Raw genomic sequence first — 15197 nt, forward strand, 5'->3', positions numbered from 1 at the left:
TGGACTTTTATGATAAAAGTGACATATGGGGAATAGGTTTGGTAGAAAATTCTAGTTTAGTGTTGACCTGTGATACTGTGTATCCATCAGGTTATGTGTGTAAACACTGAAAAATAAAGGCTATATTGAGACATTTATGGGTGGTAAGAATAAGGAAGAGAGCAAAAAATCGAAGGAGCTGGGCTATCTGAGAGAGAAAGCTCAAAAATAAGAAGACAAACAGTGCTGTATATTGGCCTACCCTGTCAGTAGAAACATTAAAGAGTGGTTTTCCAGGGGATGATGGAACAGTGGTTTTGGTAGCACTGACACATGCTGCTGCTGATGTATTTAGAGGAATATAAAGCGGCAACGGGGCCCTAATCTGCTGCATCTCTCCTCCACTGTATTACTCTGAAGACAGCACTATTTCTTTTTATCTCTCTCCAAGTCTGCCTCTCACCCCATCGTTTGACAACACAGACACAGCCCCAGCTCCGGGGTGAGCAGGAGGAAGAGAGGGAAAAGGGGAGACGCTGCTGAGATTTATTGTAGCCACCGTTTTAAGGCTACACAAACAGGGGAGGGGCAGGAGTGAGATTGCTGTCAAGCGTCGCTTGATGGATTTGTCATTGTTTTAATAATATGGAAATAGGTCTGTTTTCATAATGTTACACCAAAGGCCAGTAAATCTAACCTTTCAGTGATGTTCCAGAAAAAAAAAGAAGAAAAGAACCTGCACTCTCCTCAGGGGCATTTTTCACCAGCGGACTGTCTGCACAGGTTTTCCAATGCGTTATTCCATGCTCTGAGTTAAGGCAACTTATTTTTAGCTGATAAATGTAACTCCTCCTGTTGTGGTGGTATTGCAGAGCGATTGCTTGCACAAGCTACAGAGTTGAGGTGAACATGTAGGTATTACTTGGCTCTATATAGGTCATGCACAGCTAAGATGTGGTGGCAGTGAAGCTGTTATGCGTACAATGACTCGAAAGCTTGGCTGTTCTGGGCGATTACTCACCCATAAAGTCTTGCCAGGTTTGCGAGGTGTGGGGTCAGATCTCCTGGTGGCAGGTAGACGCCTGCTCATCAGGGGGAATGATTTTCCTACTTAACGACATGCAGATTAGGGTTCCCGTCAGTGTAAATCAGTTTTAGTGGCAGGAGGGAGGCAGCCTGGGTTTTACTGCCCTCCATCCGCCTAGCGTTTACTGGTCTTGCTCTATCAGTGCATGGAACATGGAGGGTGTCGGCCAGCGTTTTTTCGAGAACACAGTTTGGCCCATTGCTCTTGTTCAAGATGTGATAAAATGGCAGATATGTAGAGCAAACCTTGGTCTGGAGCCAAAAAAAAGTTATATTTCTAGGGCAAAAAGAAAACTAGATTGAATTTTTATCAAATTATGTTAGAATGATCACAGTTTGATTGGATTGCTTTTTCTGAGAATAGAAGTGCTCCAGAGGTTCTGCAGTAGAAAGTGGCAGTTAGAGCAACTGAAAAGTCATTCTGTGATGTGATTTGCTGAGGCAGTGTTCCTTCGCTGAGCCGAAAGGACTTGGAAGCTTCAGTGCTTTGGCTGGCACTGCCTATACTTCATTATCTGCTCTATTCTTTGTGGGAGGATTGGACCCAGTGGAATTGCTGTCTTTCTTTCTTAGTGAAAAACTCTTAGAAAAGAATTTCAAAGAAAATGGCCAGGAAAGATGGAGGGCTCAAACTAGTTGCCTTCGATTTCAGTTTGCTCTGTGAAAATGGGATGTGTAAGGGGGTACTCTACCTTATGCAAGCCTATATTTTATAGAAGTTTCCATTAATCTGAGAGAATTTCCCTGCAATAGGAGTGAAAAGATGTTGCAATCTCTTCTGTTGAAAGTGCAATTCCATAAAGTCACAACCAGTGACTAAGTTACAGTCTCTTTGAGACATCTGGTTACAGACAAAGAGACTCACAGATGGGGAAGTTGGAGAAGCCTTTGAAGGGGATTTCCCAGTGTGTCTGGTAAAATAAACCACAGTGATATTAACAAGTTTTATGTCCAATTGTTAATGTGCTCTATTGTGTTGCAAAGGGAAGTGCCATCTGAGAGAGCACACTCATGTGTTAGTTGTGTTCATTTGAATCACAGCCTGCAATATGCAGCAGTCCTGGGCCAAGAATCTGCTACCCTTTGTATTATCCTGACCTTTTAATGAATCCTGCTGCTAACTTTTGTCCCCACCGTTCTCTAAACAACCTTTAGCCTCACATCTCCCCAATTCTGTGTTACACCAGTTTGTCCAATCACATCGCTCTGTGTGAGGGAAGGATAGTGTGTGTGAGCTGAGTGCTTGGGTTTATGCCACTTTAGCAAAGACTGCCAAACCAGTCCCACTGAAAGCTGTCACATTAGCCGACTGTTCTCTGTGTTTTTGCTTGCCAAAATGGCATATTTTTATTGGCAGAGTGATGCTTTTATATTTAAAGTGCTGGCCTAGCTTTTTATGCGAAGGAAGAAAAATGAAGGCATAAAGAAATATAGTAGCATATAATCCAAAAGCCTGACAATATATACACATTTTATTTATTTGTGCCCCTTTGATCCTGTAAAAATACTCGCTTGTGTTGTTGTAGCTTATTGAGCAGTATATTGATTAATGCTCATAGAATTTTAAATCATTAAAGTGCTGTGCACATAGAAGTTAAAACCTGTAGTTTTCTTAAAACTACTGCACATTTTTAGACAGCGATGGTTGTGCATTTTTAAATGGGACTAAAAAAAAAACTGTGCGCATACCTCCAGGTGTTTGATTCAATACGATGTTTTGTGAGATGTCACCTGAGGCAGTCGTGTAGCTAACTCTGCTCTGCACAGGTGCGCTCATTGTTCTTTATCAAAAGACGTGCAAAATAAGTTGATGACAGTCCTGCTGTTCCACTGTGTATATTCTGGTGTGTGTAAATGTGCACTTTTGTGTGTGTGTATGCAATGTGTGTGTTTATAATAGATGAAAGAGGGCATGCCAGAACAGAATGACTATACAAAGCGCTCACCTGCAAGAACAGAAATGCCCCACAGCAAATTTAATTCATTTAAGTGTACAATATTCATATTGCTTCTTTTTTTTAAGACCACTCAATAAGTTTATTCATCTAAATGTCTAATCAAAGCACAGATGTTCAGAATGTGAGCTCATATATCCATAGAGGCTATAGCTGTTGAATCTGTATGAGCTTGGGATTTCAGCGTGAGTGTTTCAGATAAATAACTATCCATTTACACACATACTCACATAAACACACACAAACATCTATGCTGAAACCTATGGTGTTCTACAGGGTCCATGGTGAATGGGTGGGGCTCGGCCTCAGAAGATGACCGTAATTTCTCCAGCCATAGGTCCAGTCTGGGCAGTTCATCTGATGGCTCGATTTTTACCCACTGCAGTTTTGCCCAGGCCCTGGTGGCTGCTGCAGACAAGGCAGGCTATCGCCTTGAGGGCACTAGCCTCAGCAAGAGAGGTTGGTGTGTGGGACCAGATATCCATTGCTGGGCTGGACCGTCTGCCACTGACAAATTATCTTTTCATCTCTGTTCTAATTGTTCCTCCTGTCATCCATTGGCTGATGTTTTCCCCATAATGCTGCCTTGTTATTTTCTTTTCTGTTGCTTTTGGATGCTGTGCCCAGGTTGTGCATGGTACCTGCTCTATATGGCTACATTGCGGGTATCTCCTGATCCTTAAATGTGACTTAGCTCTGATCTGCCTCTGCTTTCTTTGGTGCATTGTGTAATATCTGGGTGATATGCTATGCTTAAAACCTTTTAAGGACTTCAACCAAATGCTCTCCCTTCTAATGAAAACATTTACCTTTTTCCCCTATTAGGCTTGCTGGATCTTGATTGATAACTTTTCCTTTTCCTGATGACTGTTTTGACTTCACTGTTGGCTCCGTAATATCTTTACTAACCATCTGGCCTGTGGTCCTTTATCCCTCCTGCAGGTAAAGGCTTGTCCCATAGGCCTCGGCCCAGCAGTCCATTTTCAACAGATGGCAGCACAGTCGGCACACACAGCTTGGGCCACCAGAGGGCCACTAGGCCAACTCGCAAACCCAGAAGTCAGGGCACAACACCCCATCGGAGAGATGCTGGTGCAGACGGTGAGGGAGGAAGCAACCAAAAACACATTTTGAAAATTTAAAAAAAGGGGTTATGGTAATATATACATAACTCATGTATTCAGTTGATTTAGTGTGGTTTTCTCTTGGCACAGACCTACCTCCTCCACCTGAGCCTCCTCCCTGTCAGGGGCAGGGCCGTATCCAGGGGGGCCGCAGTATAAACAGCATGGCGCCCCCAACAGATAGGAAGGCTTCTTCCTTAGAGCGCCCGCCTATTTCAGGATCCCTGTGTGGGCCAGAAGACATGAAGAGCTCTATTGACAGACAGACGCGCACTTCTTTGGAACATCATCGCCAGGTTCAAGACAGGCTGGGCTCTGCAGACCGAGCTGATGATGGCCGCAGGGGCCACAAAACAGGTGCAGATGAAAATATTTAGCCATAAAACGGGAACTGGCATTAATGCATTAAGGCTAACACAGAGATAAAATTTCACTTTAAAGCATAGTATGCAACAATGTGTGCGCTAATGGGTTACAACAATTGCAAAAGCATTAGGCTGAAAGTCAGGTGAGGCTTTCCATGTGGTTGTTAGGACTTAAAGTTTTTTTTATGAATTAATGTAATAACCAATTGGAAATGTTTGTCTTGCTGCTGTTGTTCAGGAAAGCACATTACATTTTGCTCACATAAACAATTCATCCTTTTTATTTGTTAAAAAATGCACTTTGCAACCTAAAACAAAATCTATAAAATAATTATACTCACATAAAACCATTCATTAGCAAGAAAAATAACATTATTTTCAAAGCAAGTGAAGTCAAAAGGGAAGTGGAATATTTCTTGTTAATGACTGAACTATTTATTTTAATACAAAGATAATTCCTTTCATTATGGCCAGAAAACAACAATAACACAGGAGTTTAGCTGCTGCTGTGCCTTTGCGGTTGGGGATTTTTCTCTAAGTGATTGTGTTGAAGTTAGTCATGCTGCTTTGAGACTGGGCTCCCATGAACAGATTGCACTGTCTGCCACTTGCTCTGGTTTCCAGAATGCCCCCCCTCAGCCCTCCCTCAGCCACCGTAATGCCCCTGTAACTGTTGCCAGTACCAGCCTGCTCCACTCCAAGTAAGGCAGGAGGCCCCAGCAACTGAAATGCACTCTAATCGCTTTAGCTTTCTCTTCTCACACAAACAGCAGCTCTCTACACTCCATCTGTGTGTGTGTTCATTAATCTTATGTGTGCACACGCCTGTTTGTTTGTGACCGTTAGAGCTCTTCATGCTGCGCTCCTTGGACTCTTTGTGCCAGGAGTTTCTCAGACAGTTAATCTGAGGCTGTGAGACAAAGACAGGTGTCACAATCAGCATTTTTACGAAAAACACTGTAGGTGAATTCCCTCATGTTTCAGTGCACTGACTGATTTGCAGTAGGCTCCAGTGAGGTCAGGGAAGGCTATATTACAGTCATTAGCAGAGCAGTGGGGAGCAGTTTGATGAGATTTCACGCAATGATGGAGACTACTGAGGGTCAATGTTATGTTGCCCTGCAGCAGGAGGTGCCACAGCAGCCAGTAGTCCCCCTGTTATTGTATTTACCCTCATCGTAAGGGTGGTGGCTGCAAGGCCATGTGCGAAGCTGAGAGTCCTCTCCATGGCACGCCCTGGCATTGCTCGTTGGCACGGCCACTCTGCAGATGTCAAGAGTGTGGGGTGGTGGTTGCAAAGTGTTCTTTGTCTCCATGCATCAGATGCAAGATGTGTAACACTGCAATAATAAAAGTTCAAACTTAAAGTATGCCTCTCGGTTCCTATGTGTGTGTTTTTAGAAGAGGGGTGTTTGCCATATAGTAAACCATCGTTCCCTTCCCCTGGTGGCCACAGTTCTGGCACAGGCTCCTCCAAGGGCTCAACAGGGCCACGCAAGACTGAGGGTCCACGACAACCACAGCAGTGGACCGCCACAGAGCATGCTGAATTTCTGGGGACCAATGGACAAGGACAGTACTCAGGAGAGTTATGTGAGTAATTTAGTACTTTGATGTTTGACAGCAGTGTTTTATGGTATATGGCACGGCACATATACTGCAGTAAAAAAGGGCAAGTTTTGTAGTGCAGCAATGCTTACCATAAAATTACTATAACTGCATCTTGCCAAACAACAGTTTATCCACCCTACTTGTGCACACTTCCTGTGTTAAGTGTGTCTGGCTGTTTCAGTATATATTTCCTGCAAAAGCTTGTCAGTGTTTGTGTAAGTGGATGGATTCAACTTAGATTTTATTATACTGGCAGTTATTGTTTTAACTTGGGAAAGAGTCAGTCCAGCTGTTTCCTTTGAATTCCTGGCAAAAATGCCTCCCAACATGTTTATTAGGTTCTTTACTTAAAGAAAACAATTTTTTTCTCTTTTTTTCCCAATCCTAATGTTTTCTTTTATTCCTCTTCTCACAGAGTGATCTGCCTGCAGTTTAAACTGGAGAGAACCTGTTCTCTCTTTGGAAGAGTGACACCCTCTTTGCCGGGGTAGTGAACTTTGTCCTTACCTGTGTGTTCTCAGAGGGAAGCAGTGCAGCAATGAGAACTACGGAGAAAAACAGTGTCACAGAACTGTAAATGCGATGTATAGACACAGACATACTGTACATCTTACTATGTTTTTTGTCCTCAAGAAAATATTTTCCACCTCCTACCTTACTCCAATTTTCTTTTTGTTAGAAAAAGGCAAGTTAAAAAAGAAAAAAATCAAAACATCTATAAGAGAACAAATTTTCTGGTAACTGCCCTTGAGGAAAAGGGGATTTTGTTTCCTGTAAATATATTCTTTAACTTGTTGTTGCATTGCTATGCAAGCCTGATTCTGTTTGAGCTTTTTATTTCCATATACAGGAACAGTTGGGTTTTATCTGGTTATTTGTATTATATGTGAAATGAGTGGCTGTTGTGCCATAAAATAATTGTTTTATAATCCATTGTTTGTTGATAGCTACCATTAATTATTATCATTATTATTGTTATTATTAATTATTGTTTTTGCACTGCAATTTTTGGTGATAAGCACAAAAAAACATAGCTCCTGCTGACATGAAGAACCGGAAGAATATGTGAAGAGGAGTTTCTGTACTGTAAAGTAGAGAGAAGAAAAATATATGCTAATGTACAGAGAGATATTAAAGAGTAATGCTTTGCTCACAGACAGCAACAAATAAGGCACCCATTTCCACAGTTGAGACAAATTGGGTGGCAGACACACAAGGTTCCTGAGGGTCTGAAGGACAGATACGAGGCCAAAAGAAGTACAGAAAGGATTCTGTATTGCTGTAGTTGGTTATTTAACCCCTAAAATAATAGAAATATCTAGTTTTCGATGTTTGGGGGCAACTCCAAGCATTGGCTCCATTCTAGTACAAGGGTTTCCGAGCATTTCAAATTCTTTTTCTTTTTTTCATTTCTATTAGGTTTTACTACCTAAATAATTCAGTAAAACAGCACACTTAGAATAAAACGGTTAAAAGGGAGGAGTCGCTGAAATCTATCCGCATGCTGCAGTCCGGTCGGAGCACTTACAAAGGCAGATTTGTGATTCTTCTATGGCCTTAATAGGTAGGAAACACAAACAAAGGAGCATTTATTGTTATTAGTTGTAATGTTACTCCTAAATCATGAGTGGAACAACAGCAATTGTTTACATCTTTTGTGTTTTTGTTTGTTTGTTTCATTTTATTGTCTTTTGGTTACTAATATTTTTTTAATTGTTTGATTTTTACAGCACTTACTCTTTGATGTTTGTGATGTTGTCACTGGGTACAGTATGATCCAGGAAAACAACACACCGACCTGCTGGGTTCAGCTGGGTGCTGTTCATTAATGAAATCTACAGAAGCGGCGGTTGGCCTCCAGTATGCTAAGATCAGCACAGTCTTGTGTCAGTGATGTTAAGGGATAAAAATGAGTGCGTATGTTTTACAACGTAGCTGTGAGTGGAGCGAAAATGGAGAAAGGCCTTGTATATTAACTAGTAGGTCTCACTGCCTCCATGTGTGCAACCCGAGTGTGGAGCAGAACACTTTCTGTCTGCCCGACTGCCACAACACACACACACTTATGTTTTGCCGCTTTCAACTTCTCAGCCTCTGATTCTCAATTGTTGTCTTTTTCAATGACTTTTTTTTTCTTTTTTGGTTGTCCTTTTTTTAATGAGAAGCTTGTTTCTTTGTATGCCTTTTATGGACTCCAAAACGCTGCTTAAAACAATGTTTTCAATATTAATGTTCAGGATTTTTGTGGTTTAATGACTGTTTGTTTTGTCTTTTTTTGTACTGCTAATGTTGATAAAGGGGGGGTGGGAAACTAAAGGCCATCAGATGCTGTTGTACTGTTGTCGTCATGCCATGTCATTTTGTTTTTTTTACCATCCACCCAGTGGCCAGTGTTCTGGAAATGAGGTGCAAAGAGTATCTCAGGTTATTTTACATTCTGGTGGTGTTTATGTATGTGTATATATGTGTATATATCCATACGCATCTCCACTTGATTATGCCATTCCATTTCCATTGACAGTTTATCCCTCTCATGTCTGATTCTGTCGTCCCCTCTTTTCTTTTCTGCTGTGGACTTTGAGTATAATGTGCTGGTTCATCCACCTTAAGATGTCAGTAAAAGAACATACCAAATTAAGATTGTCTAATGCGTTTTAGTGTCTCTTTAATACTCATTGTTTTCTTTTAAATCACAGTGTCGTTTTGTATTTATTAAAATGATAATAAAAGTATATTGTGAAATATGCATAAAGATTTGTGAGATATAAAATGTGTTTTTTTTTTTGTTCCTTGTAAAGTTTGGTGTCAGAGCCGAGCAGCGAGGCCATATTGAGATGAAAGGCACACTGTGCTCACAGCATGGTGAAGTGCCGGGTCAGTAGTCGTCACTCTTCGTCTTGCATGTTCACTGCACTGCTCTTCTCATGTCAAAACTGAAGAAACTTACAATCCTTTCAACACAAGGAGTAAAAATGCTCACAATTTGCTTGTCAGGAGGACAAAGGATAAAAGTGCTTTTCCTCTCCTTTGTTCATTTTCTCAATATTGTTGGTTCTTTGTAGCCTATCTGTGTGTTGCCTTTTTTGCTATAAAAGAGGATTAAAAATGACAAAAAGAGAAAGGTGTTGGGTGAAGTCTTTCTGTACAGTAAAGGGTGAGGTCGACACCCTGATCCAATGCCATTTCTACAGTACAGTACATTCTCCTTTTTTTCCCCTGTAAACCACCTTCTGTATTCACTTGCATGTCCAAGAAGAGAGTGGATCAAGAAAATAAACTTTTACAGCTTCATTCCCACGTCCTGTAAGATAAATCCATGTTCTTTTATTTCCTTGTACCTGGATCAATATCAAATAAAATATTTTTGAAAAATGGAAAATGGCTTTGTCTGTGATAGAAAGACTATAGCGCGGGAGGTCAGATTCGACACAGTATGACAGACAAAATACATACAGTACATACAAAAATACAGTCAAACAAGATTATTTTCAAGGTTAAATATTCAGTTTTTCTTGGATACTTGCACTGCAGCTGCAACATTAAAAATGCAAGTTTGCCTTTTTTCTACAAAACATGGCCCTGCTAATATCTTAATAGTGTTTGACTCAGCAACAGCACAAGTGTAGTTTATTTTGTGCTGTGTGTGTATGCAGTAGAGTTGTTTAGCTCACTGTGTGTTTAAAAGGGTTCCTGACTCAGCTGTGCGTTTTATGTCAAACCAATCCCTGCCTTGATCCTTCCAGAAGAGCAGCTTCAAACACAAACCCAAATCTCCTAAATCACTGAGACAGGCAGCTTGCTTTCAAGCTCTCTTGCACAGAGCTCAAACTAAAATCTGTGAAAATTCTCCAAAAAACTTGTGAAAGAAGTGGTGTAGAACGGGGTGCATAAAATTAGGAACAGCCTCTGTATCGGCATTAACATTCAGGTATAAACAAGCAGGCTGCATGGTGGTACACTGTCAACTAAAGCAAGAAAGTCCAGGGGCTGAATCAGCCAGCCAGAGCCTGGGGCCTTTCTGTGTTGAGTTTGCATGTTTGCATGTCAGGTAATTGGTGATGTTAATCTGGACATAGGTGTGAATGGTTGTTTCTATGTGATAGCCCTGTGGTGGACTGGCAGCTTGCCCAAGGTGTATTCCACCTCTCAAGCTATCACAAATGAGATAAGCTCCTACCGTACTGGGATCCTAAATCACATAAGTGGTTAAGAAAATGGATAAAAATTAATTACATTGCCACCTAAATCTATTAAAAAGCCCAACAAATAATTCTATTCTTACTTTTTTATGAAGGAGTAGTTCACATACCGGCACCGGCAGTACAAACTACCTGCTCTGGTCTCAAATAAGCAATATTTTGGGTATAACGGTGGTTGTTCTGGATTTTCATGAAGGTGCCCATGGAATGAATCATAACCACAAAAAATGAGCTATTTAGACCATTTGAGCCCTTAAAAATGTTCCACGTAGATGTGATATGTTCAGAATGTGTTACCAGCTCCATAGCCTTGGCTTTTAGCCTTGGCTAGCCCCTGACTGGCTGAATCTCAAACAGAAGTGGTTGGCACTTCTATGATCACAACCAGAATGCTATATGTTTGACATGATCATGCTAAGTGTATTAGCAGTCAGTGACCTCACGGACATCCAAGAACAGAAAAAAAAACCCAGTCTGAAACCTGAACATACAAATATTTATTGCCAGATGCAAATATAACCCACGTGAGGTGGGACCAGACTGTAAGTTTGTAAGTGCAGTAGTCATACTGTATTAATCCTGGTACATATTGTGGTGTGTTGGGAGCGGCTAGTTATCTCCCATCATGCCTTGGGAATACGTGTTGCTGTTTAAGATGTTTATTGTTACGTGACTCTTAACTGTTCTCTTAACTGTTCTTTTAAATGCTGCAGTATAAATTCACCGACAGTTAGTGTTGATGGAAAGAATGCTGTACCATGAGTGAAGTCACCAAGAAAAAGTTCCCACACAGTTATTCCTGACAAAAATATTTGTGAATCTCCTCTTTCAATATTTATAAAATCTCTATAAACACTCACAAACAATGAGCTCACATTTTAATCATTATAGTCCATCACTTACTTCCTAAATGATACCAAATATATGTTATATGTGAGCTTAATAATAAAAAAAGATTATATCTGTATTGATAAATTACATAATGAGGAATAATTCTTTTTGAATTACGTATTAAGCACTTGCTGCATAGAGTTTATAATAAGTCCTGACATTTCTGTCACATCATGATCTGGTCTACTGAGTTTTCTGCATTGACTATGAAGATCCATATAGCTCCTCCAGAGATTGATGAAGCACCCCAAGCATTTTCATCAATACATGTTCAGTAGATAAACTACTATATAAAGTTATGGGGGAAAAAGTAAAGTTTTTTTGGGAGGAAATTTAAAGAATGACCTTGGTGAACTCACAAATTAGAGTTCACTTTGTTCAATCTGCATGGTTATTCCAAACACACAGCTGTGATCTTTTTATTAAATCATGTACTGTGATGTCACTTGTTCTGTGTTATTTTTCTACACCTCAGTTGCACCATTGCGCAGATGTAGATTTCACCATTTAGGCACCAATAACTATGGAATTGTATATAAAATTGTGCTTCCGTTTTTATGCTAACTTTTTACTTATGTTACTCATGTATAAAAAGAACCTGAAAGCATTTTCTTCCATCTTTTTACCAAATTCGGTGTCAGCAGTTTAGCGGCCTAGTGATCGCTGCCTAAAACTGATTTCCAATGTTTCCGTGTATTTTTTATGTGTAATATCTTTACGTATGTTGGTAAATAGACTTCGGTGAAAAGGGTTTACAAAGGGGTTATATATAAAAAAATTAAATTACCTGGTTTTCAAGTATCTTTATAACTCTGTGTTATTGTACTTACCATAACCAATCAGGTCCTTTTTGTTCACTTAGAATATGTTTACAGAACTATTGTTATATTTATTGCAATTTCTGCTGTCCTGTTGTCTAGATTACTCTTAAAAAAATACATTTTTAATGTCAACGACATTTTTTTAACTGGATAAATAAAGGATAAATAAAAGTCACTGCCAAAAACTGATTGGCTTCTACCTTGCTACAGGAATGTTGTTTACAGCTCAAGCTGAGTTGATGTCATTCATGAGGGATACACTTGACATATGTTTGACATATTATAGACCAACAAGTTATTTATAGCAGTTTAAATACGAGCAATCAGTTTTGGCAAATACCGGAAATCAGGTTTTGGCAGGCGATCGCTTTTTGGCACAACAAGCACGAGACCAAACACTCTCAGTCACGTGCATCTGAGGCTAAGAGGGGGGGGGGGGGCAAGAGGCCCACATTTCTGGAATTTATGAGTCTAACGTGACGCAAGTGGTCAACAAATACTAAAAGTCAAATGTTTCAAGTTTCAGTTTCAAATGAAAGTAGGACAATTTCTGTAAAGCTGCCAGTGGAGACACGATGTGAAAATACCGAATTTTGCGCATGTTAGCTTAGGACTTCTGAGTTATCAAAACCATGTTCTTGAAAATGCCCAGCGGGTTTCACACAGAAGTCGGATATTATTTCCAGAGCTGGTTGAGCAGAGGACACGTGATTTGAGGTAAGACTATCCACTACGATAATGAGACACTGTTTGTTAAATGGGTACCTGTTGGGTCATCGTCGACAAGTAGAAAGCTTGAGAAGTGGGTGAAGTTTGTAGTCAGTTTTTACGTCATCTAAGATGTTTTCAGTTTAAGTAAAAATTTGGTGTGTTTAGCCAATGCTAAATTAGTTGGTGCCAAGGACCTTGTGTAATCTATGCTCCATTCTGCCAAAAGTGATGACTCCATTAAACAATTGCTTAATAATACTTATGCAAGAGGAGCTTGATCTGTTTTTTCCTTTCCCACTATTCTTCCGTGGGTTATTATTTACTTAATTGCTAACTGCCAGCCACACGTTGTTTTTTTTTTTTTTTTTTAACGTGTAAGATGTGCCAAAATCAATTGAGGCTGTCGCCAGTTATTGAATTAGTGAAATCTGATACTTAAGTTTGAAATCAACCACTTTTGGTTTCATCTTGTAAATCTGGTTGAACATTTGCAGTTGCATCTTTTTTGGACACTGATCTATGCCTCGTGCAGGCTTGTGATACTTCATGCGTGGTTTCTCGCCATGAATGATTATGGCCTATGTAAAGCAGACACTTTTAACAGTTTGAACTTCTTTACTTCCTCAGTTGCTCATAAATGTCAACAATTACTCATATCAGTGTTCTTTTTTTTCCCCCGCCTCTCATCTTGCACTCACTTTCTTCTTGCTGCCGGATTTTTCTTGACTCTCCTTCATCTGAAAAACATACTTATGCAGAAAAACAACCAGTTTCTCTCTAATACTGGTTCTTTTTTTTTTCTTTAGTGACACTGAAGCCTGAAGAGTTTATTTATGTATTTGTTTGTTTGGTTATCTGTCAGAGCGTTTGGACTCATGGTGCAGTGGGAGATCGAGCCCTGCAGTTTCTCTTTGGTGTGTCGTGGCAGAGGCTTTAAAAATATCAGGCTTTACAGATCATCTTACTTATACTTGCTAACTTAGTTTTTGATATAGCTTTACTTCCATTAATTTAACTCTTACCTTCATTTTCACAGTTGTCGCAGTTATAATCTCCTGTGCACTATTATAGGCATGGCAGGAAACATACATTAATCATGTTTTTCTGGTGTTAAACTGTATTATTTTGGAAAAGCACTGGAAAAAAAAGATTTATTTTATTGACATAAGGTCATAGAACAGATTCATGTAGCGTTGAGATAAAAATTCTTTATGAAATATTGGAACAGCAAGGCATAAAATTTAAAAACCCCCCCCACACAGAATCAAAGAATAATGTGTAAATAACCCATTTTCATGATATTTCCTTGGAATGGTTGAGAGGTTTTTGCATTCATATTTATGAAAAAGGTTCACCGATCTATCCTGACCTTTTAAACAAACCCATCAGTGCAGACTGGGAGGCAAGCGCTGCTGTTTCGCAGCTCTTCCTCTCCCTGTGCCTGGGGGGTAGGACGAGTAATGACTACTCTGTTCCTTGCCAACAAAGCAACTTTCCCCTTCCAGTCCCATTTTTTATTTCCAGCTGCTTACCAGTGTGTACTTCACCTCTTATTCATTCTCTCTTGCAATGGGATGTGTAGCAAATATGCAGTTTATGGTGGAATACCTGTTTTTTCGCGTAATCCCAGAAGCCCTTGGTTTCATATGGTTGTAATTGTTGCATCAGGCGTTGGTGGAGACGGTCTGGAGAGAGCGAAAACTGGTTAAGCAGCCAGAAAGAAAAAGGCTTTGCTCAGCAAATACATACTGCAGTAGGATACAAGTTATCAGGGTGTGATAACAGGAGTGAGTGTGCATTTGAATGTGTGTGCGCTTTGATGTTGGTACCAGTGGATTTGTGTGGGGAAAAGGGAGCGTCTGCATGTGTGTGCGCACGTTTGTGTGTGAGGTGATGAAAGGAAGCATCTACTGCTTCTGCTGCTTGTGCTGCAGGATGTTTCCCCCCCCCCCAGCTTTTTTCCTCTTCTTTGTCTCTAGACTGGTGACAATGAGTGGAGGTGAGAGGCCAGCAGTACCAGTGCAACACCATTCATCACACATGTCAAACAGTTAGACCAGCTGTGTGGGACAAGCGGCAAAAATTAGCATTTCATCCCTCTCCCTGTCGCTCTCTTCTGTCTGTCAAGCTGTATCTCTGTTTATTCCCATTGTAGCACCGAATGTGATAAATGACTTCAGAGGCTATATAATATTCCAATTGTTTGAATGAAAACATGGTGTTATTGACCAGCACTTCCACATATTGAGCTTGTTTTACAAAACAGACTATCCCTGCATAGTACTTCTGATAATGGGTGCTGTTGAGATGTGGGTCTGAGGACTTGTAGTCTGTAATGACAGTGTTGGTGAAAATGAAAATGTTGAGGATGGTAAACTGGCCAGGATGTCTCTGACTGTCAGGCAGTAGAAAACTTGATTTTCTGCCCAATTCATTGACAGTTAATTGAAGGGGA

General features: G+C 40.2%; 1 protein-coding gene across 13 annotated transcripts in view; it reads left to right on the plus strand.

Moving 5' to 3' along the window:
• Positions 1-9400, plus strand: part of robo2 (roundabout, axon guidance receptor, homolog 2) — a 153598-nt gene extending 144198 nt beyond the window's left edge. For 10 of the 13 annotated variants that reach the window (XM_080889732.1, XM_080889731.1, XM_080889727.1 and 7 more), the window contains 5 exons: positions 3297-3479; positions 3963-4121; positions 4235-4501; positions 5911-6102; positions 6536-9400. In XM_080889732.1, the coding sequence (XP_080745858.1) occupies positions 3297-3479; positions 3963-4121; positions 4235-4501; positions 5911-6102; positions 6536-6537 (803 nt within the window). In that variant the 3' untranslated portion in view covers positions 6538-9400. The remainder of the gene's footprint in view (positions 1-3296; positions 3480-3962; positions 4122-4234; positions 4502-5910; positions 6103-6535) is intronic. The other 3 variants (XM_080889722.1, XM_080889721.1, XM_080889729.1) reach the window with 2 other exon arrangements.
• Positions 9401-15197: the final 5797 nt, after the last annotated feature.

This window comes from Rhamphochromis sp. 'chilingali' (genome assembly GCF_963969265.1).
Source record: "Rhamphochromis sp. 'chilingali' genome assembly, chromosome: 8".
In the NCBI taxonomy this organism is placed as follows: domain Eukaryota; kingdom Metazoa; phylum Chordata; class Actinopteri; order Cichliformes; family Cichlidae; genus Rhamphochromis; species Rhamphochromis sp. 'chilingali'.